This window comes from Candoia aspera, chromosome 1 (genome assembly GCF_035149785.1).
Source record: "Candoia aspera isolate rCanAsp1 chromosome 1, rCanAsp1.hap2, whole genome shotgun sequence".
Taxonomy (NCBI): Eukaryota; Metazoa; Chordata; class Lepidosauria; order Squamata; family Boidae; genus Candoia; species Candoia aspera.
The window spans coordinates 102,611,392-102,626,778 of record NC_086153.1 but is presented as its reverse complement, the minus strand read 5'-3'; the positions used below and the strand labels follow the sequence as shown (position 1 = coordinate 102,626,778).

General features: G+C 36.5%; 1 protein-coding gene across 1 annotated transcript in view; it reads right to left on the bottom strand.

Moving 5' to 3' along the window:
• Window positions 1–8,993: 8,993 nt before the first annotated feature.
• HDAC2 (histone deacetylase 2) overlaps window positions 8,994–15,387 on the bottom strand; it is a 32,521-nt gene continuing 26,127 nt past the window's right edge. The window contains exons 7-14 of the mRNA XM_063310949.1: window positions 15,086–15,178; window positions 14,894–15,002; window positions 13,773–13,913; window positions 11,985–12,093; window positions 11,282–11,412; window positions 10,325–10,480; window positions 9,811–9,868; window positions 8,994–9,372 (exon numbers count right to left, since the gene is read on the bottom strand). Coding sequence (XP_063167019.1) covers window positions 9,342–9,372; window positions 9,811–9,868; window positions 10,325–10,480; window positions 11,282–11,412; window positions 11,985–12,093; window positions 13,773–13,913; window positions 14,894–15,002; window positions 15,086–15,178 — 828 coding nt within the window. The 3' untranslated portion in view covers window positions 8,994–9,341. The remainder of the gene's footprint in view (window positions 9,373–9,810; window positions 9,869–10,324; window positions 10,481–11,281; window positions 11,413–11,984; window positions 12,094–13,772; window positions 13,914–14,893; window positions 15,003–15,085; window positions 15,179–15,387) is intronic.

Here is a 15,387-nt window from a genome sequence, read left to right as displayed (position 1 = left end):
GGCCCTTCTCCACCCCCCATTGTCCCACAGTCCGGATCCGGATTCTTGATGGGTGATCTGGGTGCGATACCGGGGTCTTGATGGGCGATCAGGATGATTATCGCTGGTCTCCTCTGTCTCCTTCCCGTGTCCGGCGCAGGTGTGTCCCCCGGGGTAATGCAGAGATGTCCGAGTGATATGATGATGGCTTCTCTGGTCAGGGCAAAGGTATGTCTCCTTTGTCCTTGTGATTGCGTTAGTGTTTGAGTGTTTAAGGGATTAGGATGATTCCTTCCTCCTTCCTTCCCTTTTCCTGAAAGGCATGTTCCCCGTTGTGATGCATGGATGCCTTGCAACGGGGGACATGACACTCGCTCAGATTGCAGTATTTGGTGAATCCCAGGGCCTAAAGCAACCATAACACTGATATATTGTTTGAGTAGCAACAAAAGTAAGAAAAACAAAGTTTCATTTTTCCACAGATAATAAATGAAATCCCAGAATGCAGTTGAGAATACAAAGTAACAGGAAGAACATCTATGTCTTCAAAGTGCTGTTGTCTCTTTGTAAAATAATTCTAGGATTTCCTGATGCAGTTCCAAGTCAATTTTAGACTTCTGTGATGTGTCTGTACCTACAAAGATCAGAATAGTGCAGGCAATATTAGTCCCTGTGACACTCTATGGAACCTAAAGTTGGACTTCGAAGACTCAAGATAGAAAAAGTATTGATGCTTTGGAATGTTGGTGTTGGAGAAGTCTTCTGAGAATACTGTGGACAGCCAAGTAAACAAACAAATGGATCATCGAACTAATCAGCCCAGAGTTCTCAATGCAAGGCACAAATGACCAGGCTCAAATTACCATACTTTAACCATGTTATGGAAAGACCTAGCTCTCTGGAGAAGGCTCTGATGTTGGGAAAGGTAGAAGGAAAGAGAAAAAGAGGAAAACCAGCAAGATGGATGGACTCACGTTGATGCTGTTGAAAGACCTGAAAGACCAGGTGGGAAACAGATTGTCATTGAGAATATCTATGTGGCTGCTAAGAATTGATAACAACTTGATGGGACATAATTAATCAATTAATTCCAACCAAATGGAACAGGTTGAGAATCAACTCATTCTTCCTGGAAAGACTTGATAGAAAAAGAAGGAAAGATAAAATGATCCATATAAAGCTTAAATTCTTGAATGCCTAGAAAAACAAAGATGAACAAAGTAAAAAAAAATGAGTCTTGGATTTCACTGGTTCAGTAAAATACTAGACAGGATTATCTGGTGGACTGCATTAAGTGGGGCGAGCAGGATGGATGGGAATTCTGGAAGGAGAAGCTACTAAATAAATACAATCACAAACAACTGCAATGAGTAGCAAAACTGTGGATTAGCTAAAACAAATCTCTCACCCTTGAGGCATTACCCATGACTTTTGTAAGACTGAAATATTGTCACCATTCAGTTTCTTTGCATTCCTAAGTGTCAGATACTAACAGCACAAAGGCACAGTCATGTATTTCCAGACTTAAATTCTAAGTGTGCAGGGGTAATGCCGATCACTGCAGAGGAGACATTTCACTTACTTAGGTGGATGAGTAAGTTCTAAAAATAATGGACATTGGCAAGAAAAAACAGATTTTTCTGAAAGACTGAAGAAAATAAGCTCTAGTATGAAAAAACCTTGAAAAATTCACAGAAGGGAGAAAAAGTCAGTGGTGCAAAACGAAATCATTCTTTCCCCCACAGAATTGGCAACTGAAAGCATGAGTACAATAATTAACAGATTATTTTAAACATGGATTCAATCAATCAAGTCTTCTCCAAAATGTAGCTCTTTCATCTTCCTGAGTGCTTCTTCTTTTTTTCATAGCTTCAAGGTTATAATTTGATTTTAGTAAGAGACAAAATAAATGTAATTTTAAAAATATTTATTATTTTAAAATATATTTCTTGTTTTAACTTCAAAACAATATAAGGCGTTAAATGTTGGCACTTGTCTTACATGTGAAATGTTTTTAAAACTGAGAGAATTGTACTAGTTCGTATGTTTTTGTTTTGAAATTTCCTTGTTAAAGGAATTTTCAGAAAAGCATTGGACTTGCATTCAACAAAAACGTTTTTACTGATGCCTGAGACCGTCTCCCCCAGTTTTTTTTTTAATGAGTAGAACCTTGCATTGATTGCTAACTTCTTAACCATATGTACTCACATTTTTATTGAAGGGCTAGCACGATGCTTTATGTTTCAAAGTCAATATTGCTATAGCACCATTTAACTGAAAGTACCTTGTTTTCTGTGCAGTATGAAATCCATTTGAGAACTTCAAAGGTAGTTTTAATCTACCTTGTTACAAAGAGCCAGTTTTTATTTGTATGTTCTTCAGTATGCTGTTCCCATCCTGTACCTTCAGAGCAACAAGCTGGTATGTATTTTTTACAAAAGTATAAATACATTAGCAATCATCTGGGGCAAGGCCACCCCAAAACAAGCCATCTGACATTTGGAAAGATGCACTATCTTCTCACAGCACAATCCCATGCATTTCTCTTCCTTAATGATATTTACTCATTAAGAGGTGATAGGATTCAAGCAGGTATCAGCAAAGTTCCTCCAGTGGAGCAGCAGTGCAACATAGTGGAACTGTCTTGCCTGCTTAGAGCTTCCTCTGACACTCTTGTCCTCCTCAGATTTTATCATCTTCTTGTGATAAAATTTCACCAGTTCCTAAACTTTTTGTAGAAGTATGAGCGCCTATCCTCTTGGCCTGCTTTTCTCTCTCTTTTCTTCTCATTGACTGCTCTAGTGACTGGTCTCAGGTCTTCCGCTGGCCAGTTTTATGCCCCGGTTGCTGCTTTCTTATTGCTCTTTCCCCACCAACTACCTCTGGAGAGATCTAGTGGCATGTCTCATTCAGAATTAATTGTTCATTAGCTCTTAGTACAGCCATTCTTTTCCATACATTAGACTGACAATGCCTGCTTGTTTGCTGTTATCTTGGATATTTGCTTAATTAATATTTAAGGCTGTCCAGTTGCATTCAGGATATATGCACATTACAGCTGGTATGATCTGCCCAAAGCACAATCTTTCTTTCACTACCTATAAGCCTCAGACAACCCCTTTTTGGCCATTTCAGTATGTTGTGTGGACCAAGACTGGTTAATTTTTGTTTAGCGTGTTATGCAAACCCAGAGAAAACAGGTTAACTGTGTTAACCAAGTTAACTACAGGTAGTCCTTGATTAACTACCACAACTGGGACCAGAATCTTGGTCGTTGAGCGAATTGGTCGTTAAGTGAGATGCCCATGTGACTGCTTCGCTCAATGACCACAATCCCAGTACTCCCAGTTGAGGTAATTAAGTGATCTCCCGGGTCGTTAAGTGGATGGAGCGAAAGAATTGCCTGCTGAAGGGTTTCCCCTCCCCTCCATGCGCGGAGGGAAAATCCTTCATGTGGCTGCCGGAACAAAGCAGTAATCTTCAGGATTCAAGCTCTGTTCCTTCAGCCTGGCGAAGAGTTTCCCCTCCCCTCCCTCCCCTCCCCTTGCAACCTTCCCTGCTGGCATCCCCATTGACTTTCTGGGGAAGCCAGCAGAGAAGATTGCAAATGGCAATCACATGATCACGGTGCGCTTGGCAAACAGTTGTACATGCAAGCCGGTTGCCAGGCGCCTGAAATGCAGTCATGTGACCGTGGGGGTCGGGGTGGCACGTTTCACAACGTCCGGAAGTGCTTTACAGGCCATCAAGCACCCTTTCCAAGGCTGTTGTAACTTTGAATGGTCGTTAAGAAACCGGTCATTAAGCAAGGACTACCTGTATAAGAGACTATTGTGGAAACAGAGCCTACATCATGATGAATCATGAAGGTTGTATCCTATACTGTACAGAATATAGAGGATAAATCTTCCTAATATACCACAATTAATCATATAAATGTTACTCAAAACTGAAATTTCCCCATTCACTTTCCCCTATATTTTTCCTCTTCTCTTTCTAGTTTTTAAGCTTTTTAAAAAGCACCTGCTGATACTATTAAAATTTTTTAAAAAGCCAAGTGGCTGTATACAAGAGGAGAAAATCAAGTATATCTTTCCCATTGCAACTGCTCCCAAATCTTACTGAGACTTTTAAAAGCTCATGCTACATGGAAGATTTTTGTTAGATTAGAACATGGATAAAGCAGGCTTTTCTCACAAGTAGTGATCAACCTGAAAATGTTCCCTGACAGTTAGGTTTTTGAAAGACTGCCATTGATACCACTGGAGAATTTTTAGAAGTCTGAATATTATACAAGGAAATAAGAATCAGAAGATGAGTCCACTGCTCCCACAAATTACATCTGCTCCATACATTAGGTATATCTTTTGAAAGGTAAATCTTATATTACTTTGAATTAAACACACTGGTTGATCTCTGGAATTTTGAGGTGACTGAATTTGAACAAGGTGCTAAATACTCAAGGTAATTAGAGGGTTAGAAAAGATTATCTCCAAGTGGCCTCTCTTGGGCCTCAGATCTTAGGGGTTGCTGTTTTTTTCTGAGAAGTTACAGGAAATGATAGTCAAAAGATGCCTAGAGCAACGGTAGCAAAAAAACAAAGCTAGAATGCAACCAAACACGACTGTGTAATCATGTTTGGGAGTGTTCCTTGGTGATAACAGTAGTGGAACATTTATTTCTCCACACTTACTGAAAACCTTGAAAGCCTGACACTCTCCCCCTTCTTTATACTGAAAGAACCAAGGCAGGGCAGTTTCCTCCTCCTTTCAGGGCTAAGCTGGAATTTACCTCATGGCTATCGAATGCCTTCTTCTAGGCTATCTCTGTACTCCTCTACATCCATACTCTTCTGGGTAAAGAGATGGAAGATCTATCCAAAGGATGCTGTGACCCTTTTTTAAGATTCTTTGCAGATAAAATCGCTCACATTTGCTTGGAGTTTGGTCAGAGGCTGACAAGATAAATGAACATTTGCCTGCAGCTTAACTCATTTGGGTGCTAGTCCTGGCAATAAAATCTGGAGGAAAATATTGGCACTGTACATCAATGAAAGCTATTAGGTCACACTTATTTCTCTCTGCCCATTGCCAGCTCAGATGTCCTGTTCTTGGCATCCATAGGATATACACTCAGCATTAATGCATTATTTAGAACCCAGAACATCAAGTACTGTAGCCAAAAACTCCTGAAGATGGTGAACAGCCAAATGTTAATGTTGGCCACTGTATATTTTTGTACCATCTGTGCTGGAGTATGTGCCAATGAAGTTGAGCAGACTGATGCAAAGAATTTCCTATAAACAGAAATTTAAGTATTGCAAAATATTAGAGGGATACTTAACATCAACAACTGTGCCTACATTAGTCTGTTTAAATAAAAAAACTATTGCCATGCAAGTCATAGGAAATGCTTCAGTATTATGTTTTAAAAATAAACCTCTAAAAACACTTGACATACAGTACTGTACAAATAGTGTATTAGTATGGTTAACCACAAGCACTTGCCTTCAGGAAGAAGCTGTCATAAAAAGACTAAAGTTAGCCAGAGAAAGGTAGATAATCCCACATTTTTATTCTAATTGCTGATGCAACTGGTATCTGCACTGATGTATATTTTGTTGGAATATCTTAGTGAGAGTTTGAAGTCTGGTTGCTTGAAAATGGTTACAAAGCTTAATAGTAAATTGTGAATCCTTATGTTATAGTACCATTTGCAGGAATACATTTCTGAGCCCAGTGCCTTCCAAAGGTGTTGGAAACGGAGATTTCCAAGCCATTACGATGGGCTGGTTTTCAAAAGGAATGGCAGCAGGGAATGAAAAATCAAACTATTGGAGGCGTTGGAAGAAGCTATCAGGGCAATGCAAATTGTCTTTCTGAGGCAAATCGTACTATTCCTGTGCCTCAATGAGACTCACAACAGTGCTTCTGCAATAGGGCTGTGCAGCTTTTTGAATTGATCTCCAAAAATTGCTTTGGAGGACATAGGAGTTCAAAAAAACACTTGTCTGCATCATCTTAATGCAGCCATTTCTTTTCTATTAGTAACACACAATGAAACCTTGATTTAATGGACCCGATTTAGTGAACTTCAGATGCAACAAACCAAAGTTCCATCTGGATTCCCCCAAAATAACAGGTATATTTGTTGCATCTGAAGTAGTCTGGATGAGGCATTTAAATTAATATCAGTTTTATCTTAATTTGATGGTGACTGTGATTTATGTCATTTGTGCAGTGACATCATAATGCAAACCACAGAGATGATTCAGCTTGGACCATGAAGCAAATGTCCTAAAATGTGAGGATACATTTTTGTATATAACAGACATTCAGGAATAATAATCCACTCTCCCACTGATGTGCTAAAATGAGGATTCACTGTACTTTCTCTTCTCCATATTGAAATCACTTTTAAATACATACATACATACATACATACCTTTACAGTTCAACAAACTGTTAAAGGAACTGTTCAGCTCATATTTCGCTAGCCTGGGAAGAGGAACCAGAACAATGGATTTCATTGTGATTTGCTCAACTATTGTTTTTGTGCAGAAATAAAAATATGCCATTCTCAATTATGCCTCAAACAATCCTCTTATTAATAGAGATGCTACTTTTGGTTTGTAAAAGGACCATGGCACATGCCATGTGTAGATGTTGTTATATCTGGAATGCTCACCTGATCTGCCTCCCCCACAAGTAGTCAGTGCGATTGTCTGCAGAAAGAAAGACTACTTGTGTACAGCTGTACAGTGTAGGCTTCCACATAAGCAAAGACTGCATTGATTCAGGGAAATAGGAAACAAAAAAGAATCTTTCCTACTAACAGATGGATGAACAGAATTTCACAAATTACTGTATATTCATGGATCTTTGGATCTAAGCAGTTTTACCCAATGGCAATTATTTTAAAGCTGGGGCATAATCCAAATATTTTTACCAAACTCAAGACTATTTGTAGCCCAAGTAAAAATTTCTGTTCTAATAACCCTAATCTTTGTCTTAAAGAATGACATATTTTGTCAGGTTAAGAATTGCTTATTACAACTCCTCCCCAATCCCATTGTTCTTACCATGAGCAAAGTTTATAATCTGCTTTCCTTTCTTCTAGGAATACCAGTACAACTATTAACACAGTCATATGGACTCTTTTTTAAAAAAATATGATTGTATGAATGTGTAGATAATTATTCCATCAAAAATGACCAAATTTTGAAGTATGGTTTGAATCAGATCATGAAGCAAGTTTAGTCAGATCCTTTTGTCTGGAGCTTCAGCAGTGAGGCTTTTGAGGCTTTGCCAAAATGGGGGGAAAAACTCTTTCTATGATTTATGTAAAACAAGATGGGAAGAGAAAGGAGGGAGAATGTTTCAATTCAGTGACCAATGGGTCTGCCTTCACATGAAAATGATCGTTTTTATCAAATGATAGGTGCCCCAGCCACAAGTATCACAGGATGAGAGAGAACCTTAGTTTTACTGTTTATTCCATCCCATTCTTTACCAGTTTAACAAGAAGCATTGTGCATGTTTTAGGAACTGCATAAGGAAGCTGACCTGATTAATGACTAATACTCAGTACATGCAGATGTTTAGGCACTCCTAGTCAAGCTGTGTTTCAGTGACTACCTAAATAAAGGGAAGCTGACATAACCTCTGCATGATAAAATATTAAATGTGACATCTTTTGGCAGATTTGAAGGTATGCTTACTATTATGTGCTGATTCAAAATAGGAAACAATGCATTTGGCAGGTGCAATGAATTGGACATTCTTTCAGTCAGTAACATCTCTAGCAGAAATTTTAGCTTCCAGATGATCTCTGTAGCCAGCTAAGAGTCTTTCTGTTCTTGCTTTGGGGACTTTTTCTACACTTCCCTGAACACTTCTAACTCAGAAATATTCTTAGGTGTTCATGCACTGCATATCTGAGATCTCTCCATTGATTTTCAATAATATTCAAGCCTGGGAATAATGGAAGATCATTCCAAAATCTTTATCTCTCTTTCCTGAGTAGTTCATTGTTGATTTTGGAGGTATGATTCAGATCAGTCTTGCTGAAATAGCCAACCTCTTTCAAGCTTCAGATTCAAATTTGCAGAAAGCTGTTGTGTTTAATTTTATATCATACAGAGTTGTGTCAGCTTTAGTTGTGACTGAATCCTTTATTATTCCTTGTTTCAATATCGAACAATAAGTTCCATTATGTGAAAAGACCTCATTCCTTCCAATCACCTGTATAATTCTCCACACCATCCTTTCATATGAAATGGACACAGTGCAGGGTCTGTAACTGCTGCAAATTTAAGTCTCTACCAGATCAACATAGATATGGACATTAAAAAATCAGATTTTAAAAGGATGAAGTTTGAAAATCTTGCAGCAATGCAAAGGATCTAATTGGAGAAGGGCTCTACTGTTTTGCTTAACAAAAGCCCATACATTCTATGAACCACAAAGCTTATTACAAACCCAACCAAGGTCCAAAGATGTTTCCTTGCCTGTAAGAACAGAGTTCTAAATTTCTTGTCTGTGATTATTGGCATCAGGATGTATTCCACTTAGAATATTATTTAATCCATCTTGAGTCTTTTTGGAAGTGGGTGGTCTATAAATAATCATATAAAACAAATAGATAAATATTCTACAGATAGGTGAATCAGAGGGATCAGATGATAGCAAATTTACAGCTATATAGGATAGGACATATTCTGGCCAAAATACAAAGTTTTCAGAAATATGTCAGGGTATTATTTTGATAAGGATATTCCTGCCACTGAATTATTGAACAGAACTGAAGCTTATTTGATAATACTATGAAAATGACATTGCTGTAACATTTAATGAAACATTGGTTGTTTATCCCAGAATTCAGCTATCTGTAAATCTGAACCCTTTATGAACTGTCCAAAATAAATCAATTTCAAGATTAACCAGATTATTTCATAACAATAGTATGATATATGCATGTGTATATACTAGGTAATGACAGACAAATCAGCCAAGTACAGTTTGTTTGTTTTTTAATAAAGATATAATTACAAAAAAGGGATAAAATCAATCCAGGAAAAGGGAAATTTTAATAGATCAGTTTAGACGTTTAACTACATCTTAACTCACATCCATTTTAAATAGTATTACATAAAGCCTGGTGGAAGGAACAAATTTTGTATCATAATTGGGGAATTCACAATACAAGTTGCCAAAAATCAAAACACAGTTGTTTGAAAATAAATATGCTCCATGCCAAATTCTACTAAATGAAAATAAAAAGTCTCTTCCAGTACGAAAAGCTTCTCTTAGTATTTTTTTCATTATAGTTTTGGGTCCTTTGATTGACATAAGGCTTTATGTTCAAGGATTGCTTAGCTGTTCTGACTTTGTGCTGGGGGCAGAGAGAAAAAGACAGTTATTAGCATAGGTCACATGTTAATATTGCACTGCGTTCACTTATTATGGAAAAAGTGAAGTCCAGAGTCTGAATGTAGCTTATAAGCATCCCTTCTGTGCTCTCAAGAGACCCACAAGTGGCTTGGGCTAAAAGTTGGGCCTTTTTTTTTGCTTTTGGGGAACTCTTACGGGCCAAAGTGAGTGCTTTAAGCTTGACAGATATTTAAGGAATCCATTTCACCTTTAAAAAATTCTGGAAATTCCCTCAAAATGGGAATGGACCTGGCCCCACCTACTCAAGCATACATTATAAACAAGTGTAACCGTTACCAATGCGGAATTATTGCCATTTATAATGGACAGTAAGTAGATAATCAACATTTCTATAACATTTTAAAAGCAGGTACACACTTTACAGATGGAATTTACTTACCCTTTGGTATCTACTTTCTCACTATTATTATCTTTAGATTTATCTTCTTCTTTAATATCTAGAAATAAAAAATAGCAGCAACTTGCAAAAACAATACAGTTATACGATGAAGAAATTATCTCCACTTAGTTTAACAGGACTCTCAGTAAGTAAATAGGGCTGGGGGACTGAAGGATAGCTGTGCTCGTATTTGCTTTAACTTTAGTTCAGCTTTCCATACGAGACAGCTTCCCAGGAGGCAAGTAAAGCAGGATCCAAGATCATACTGAAAGTGAACTCTCGTTCTTGCAAATATGAGCATAGTTCTTTACATCTCAGTCTGAATGTGTGGTAGTTTAAGAGAATAAATAATGTGGCTCTGTGCCTAGTCCAATTCTCTAGCTTTTATTCATTCAGTTGGACACTTGAAAGGGACTATAATTAAATGCAAAACAGATTACAGAATTTACTTACAAGTGAAAATGGTACGCTTAGCTTAACAAAAAATACAATTAATTTAGCATTTACTTCTTACCTGCTTTTTTGTCTTCCACCTCTTTTTTGTCTTCTTCTAAGCGTGCCTTCTTTGCTCCTTTCTTATGATCTGTAACGTTTCTGCGTCCACCTTCTCCTTCATCTTCAGAATCAGAAAATTCTTCATCGCAGGCTATCCTCTTATCAGAAGCACGAACTAAAATTAAAATGGAAATTTAAAAAAGAGATTCTTCCAAGATCTTTCCTATTTCTTGAAAATGTTACCTGATGACATAACGGCTGTTCAGCAAGACATTCTATGATACAGTATTTTTAAAAAATCAGAAGGAGTCTGGTAACCTGATACCTATTTATGTAGATAAATTCAGCTGTCTTGTTCTCAATGGTGCTGTTATAGTTTTTGTGTTCAGGCTATCTCAGAAGGTCTGAACAAACAGTGAATTTTTAACACATTACAATTATTAATTGATAAGGTACTTATAATCTGTTTCTCAATGAAACCCTCATTTGCATAGCCACTCCCCCATCCCTACATATTTAAATCTTACATCAGTTAAGCCACCCCATGCATATGATGAAATGAGCTGCAACTCACAAAAGCTTATGTCTTATAATAAAATTTATTGGTCTTAAAAAGTGCTATCAAACTCTCTGATTTTTGATTACCACAGAATAACATGGCCGTAATCCAATAATATGTAGGAAACAAAGTCATCATGAGAATACATTTAAACCATTTCTGTGACCTCTCATTAAGAGTCGAGAAGAAAAAAATAACATGCAATTCCTATGTACAACAAGGCACAGAAGAAGCAATTATTTATTTATATCCATTCACAAGCAATTACAAAGAAGCATGGTAATTTTTCCTTCAAAAGGACAACTGCATTGGGCTTGTTGTCTAATTATTTTCTCTTCAAAAACTAGAACCAAAACTCAGAAATTAAAGGCCAATATTTTTAGCAAACTGCTTAGATTACATATAAAATCATCTTACTAGAAATACGTTTGTCTGGATCTTCACCATCTTCATCACCGCTGTCTTCATGAACAGCATCTTCTGGAATAGCTTGCATCTGTACACCAGGAGCATGGGGCAGCATGCGCAAATTCTCAAATAAACGCTGCCTGCAAGAGAAACATGATTTATTATGATGCAACTTTATTCATCTCTTTGAAGTTTTTAAGTATCAACAATATTAGCTGTCTAGGTACTAGAAACTGCCACAGGAAAGTAAGCTTATATGGCAATGAGACTATGGCCAACAGAAATTCACAGAAAAATATGTAACAGAGGGGCCTTCTGTGATCAGAGATACACATGCGTAAGTGTTCACACAATTTTAATACAAGCTTTGAACCATTATACTATTTTCAGTGTTCAGTGTAGACTTATTGAAAGTCTACCATTTTTCAAGTAATATGCAAGCTATGAATGTAATGGTAAAAATGGTTTCTGAGACTTACTGCAGCGTTTACTTTCTAAGCAAAAAGGATTTTAATATAGGTAGACCACAGTTTAGAAAAGGAAAAGTGAAATTTCTTCCAAGTTACTAAATGGATAAACTATCAGTTTTCATCTCCTATACCATCTACGAGTCCTGATATAATTAGCTCTTCCTTTCCTTACTTCCTATTATTACTGATCACTAAATAAAACATTTACAAATATTCACAGCATTATATTATATTTAACTTACTTAATCTTTTCCATATATTCTGGAGTGTTCTGATTTGTCATATTTGATGGGCTAATATGCAGTTTGAAATCTGGTCCAAAGTATTCAAAGTAATCATTATATGGCAATTCTGTTAAAATAAAATTGAGATAACTTCTTAGACATCTTTGCTGCTGAATTCCATAAGAGACGTACAGATCATACTAGTTTGACAACATTGCTGTTAAAAACTTTTCAGTTATCGAAATAATAAATGCAATGATTTATTCTAGGAGAGATATAAGTAAAAGATATTATGGTTCAAAATTATGGTTTGATCCAGAATACAATTAAAAAACCTGCTATACATATGCAGAATGCTTATATTCTGCAAAAGAAAAATAGGGTCTGCAATGTCACATGAGAAAGTGACTTCCTTCTGTCATGTTTTGTGTTTCAATATGTTTGACACCTAGAATTTTGGAATTTATTCATTTAAACAATCAGAACATGTATTCATTTAAAGCTATGTAAATATAATATAAAGTAGGATAGGAAAGTTCTTCAAAAGAGATGCTTCCAAACATATAGAAACACCTCTTTTGAACTGCTAAAGCTGGAAAAAAATAAGCAAAGTTTCTATACCTACATATATGTGTGAAGACACTAAATAGGCCTAGAAAAAGACTGTTTAAATAATTCAGCAACTCTTCCTCTTGTCCTTCAAAGCCATTCCCTCTACCCTCTACGAGACATTACCAAAATTATTCAAACCCACCAACTATTCATTCCTCTTGATTCATGTAGGGACAAATGGTATGGCCAGAAGAGATCTTGAAAGAATCTTTGGAGATTACAAAGCCTTCAGCAAGAAGATAAAGGAACTGGGAGTATAAGTATTATTTTTTTGTCAGTATTTCCAGTTGAGGGTCATGGCTCAAGAAGAGAACAAGATCCTGGAAGTCAATAACTAGCTATGGAGATGGTGTTACTGAAAAAGCTTTGGATTCTACAATAATGGTCTGTTACTTTCATGAAGGACTCAGGGGAAGAAATGAGCTACATCTTATAAAAATGTAGGAAATTATTGGAAGGGTACATTTGGCAGGTACTTTGCCAGTCTCATCAGGGCAGCATTAACTAAAACCAAGGTGATGAGTGTAGCAAAAAGCAAGAATCAAGCATGTAACCACATTCTGGAGCCAAGAAAGCAGAACAGAGAGGGAGAAGCAGGGGGCCAGGACAGGGACTGAAGAGTTTTGCAGGAAATTAGAACTGTAGGGCTTGTGGTAGTGCCACTCAAAACCTCAGATGTTTCTGTACAGGGAAATAAACTGGGAGTTCTAGAAATCATATCTCAGGAAGGAAAATATGATAGGAATAGTGAAACATGGTGGCATGATACTATTAACTGATACACAGCACTGGAAGGCTACAACTTAATTAAGAAACAGATGCAATCAAAAGAGTGGGAATGCTGAAAAATATACCTGCATAGAAATTCATGAACTGGAACACGGAAATCCCATTGAAAGAGATTGGGTAAGAATAAGAGGAAGAGAAATAAAAGTGATACTGTTGGGATTTATTATAGACAGCACCAACACTAAGATTTGAATGGCACAAGGAAAATTTCAAAAACTAAGTACTTCACCTGCATCCATACTAACTAAAGTGAGAGTAATATGAGATATTATATGGAGATGCTGGAATCAGGAATTTGTTAATTAAGGCAGAAAAAGGTCTAAGTGACTTATGTTTGTTATAACTTACATTATTAGGCAATCTTCACTTTTAAATATAAGCTGTGGTACCTCTCAAAGTATTTACCATTAGGAATTTCGCAGTCTAAGGCAACAGCAGTCTCGTAGGTCCAACATCGAGCAACATTGCGTATGGTGTATCCACCTCCTCCAAGCATCAAAAGAGGCAAGTTGAAAGTCTTCACAACTTCCACACATTTGGCATGACCTGCCAGAGAACACATGCAGTTATAAAAGGCACACATTTTTAATACGAAGATTATCCAATAAGGATTTCCTATATTGGAAATTCATGACTAAACAGAGTATAACTAAAGTGATACAAGAAGAATAAGATGCTATGAAGCATATAGCACTTCAGTTTTAAAATGTTAAAATACAGGTAATTTATTGGTCTTAAGGAAAATAATCCAAAATTCACAGTTGAGCAATACTGTTATTATGATTAACCAAAATGCTTTAAAATGTTTTGCGCTTATGACACTGAGCTGCCTGTATGCAAATTTTCTTCCAGGTTACAAAAAAGGCACAGAACTGCCCACAATTAACTCTAATTAATGAAATGATTCTGTAAGAGCTACGTTTCGTTAACAGAAAAACTTGTTAAGTACTAGCAACGATATATTCACATGATTTATGTTTTAAGAAAAGATTCTTGTGCATGTTTATGTATGTGTGTTTCTTCACATGCCATTTGGCAAACAAGGCCTACATCAGTCCATTATACGTGAAGATGCCAAAATAGAACATCTTTTTAAGTTATTCCTTTAACTGCATGATGTATAAAAGAATCTGAATATACAAACAAATGCCAGTAATAAGCATTTGAAGTTTCAGCAGGTGATACAAATTATCTATCTTGGGTGACCCATTCATTCAAACAAAACACAATTTAAGCTTGAAGTTATTTAATTACTATTTTTACTTAGGTATGAATGAATAAGTACTTTGAAATTATCCCACCAAAACTCAATGGCTATAAATAAACTGCCACATAAGTATTAGGGAATACAGCTAAAATGAAGGAAAAATGTTTGGGATTGTTTAGAATTGAAAACCCATTGTTAAGTCATAACACTGAATTCTTTAGAGAATTAAAGTTCATAAAACACTTTCACCAAAAACTTTCTAACAATGGTTTCAGAGAATACGCAGCTGTGATACTTCTGTAACGTTTTGTTCCCTTACCTTTAACAGTAAGATTAAAACATCCCAGTCTATCGCCAGAGAGTGAATCTGCCCCACACTGCAACACCACAGCACTAGGTTGGTACATTTCCATCACTTTGGATATAATCTATAAAAAATGCAGGAATGACAGTAAACCTTCTATTCAATACTACAATATCAATTTTTAAAAGCTATGTAGAATATACTCACTGGTTTAAATATTTGTCCATATGACTCATCATCTATTCCATCTCTCATTGGAAAGTTAACTGCATAATATTTCCCTTTTCCAGCCCCTATGTCCTATAAGGAAAGGATGAATAGAAGACATCACACACCGATAGCCAAGGGGATGGTATGTTGTGTTTAATTCCAGATCAACTTTGGCCATTACAGTGACTTAAAAATATTCTTCTATACTGCAGCATATGAGAAATACAAAATAAATACAATGTATATACCAGAGGTATCAGATACACTTCAGATTAAGTTTTTCATACAGTATAAAGCAT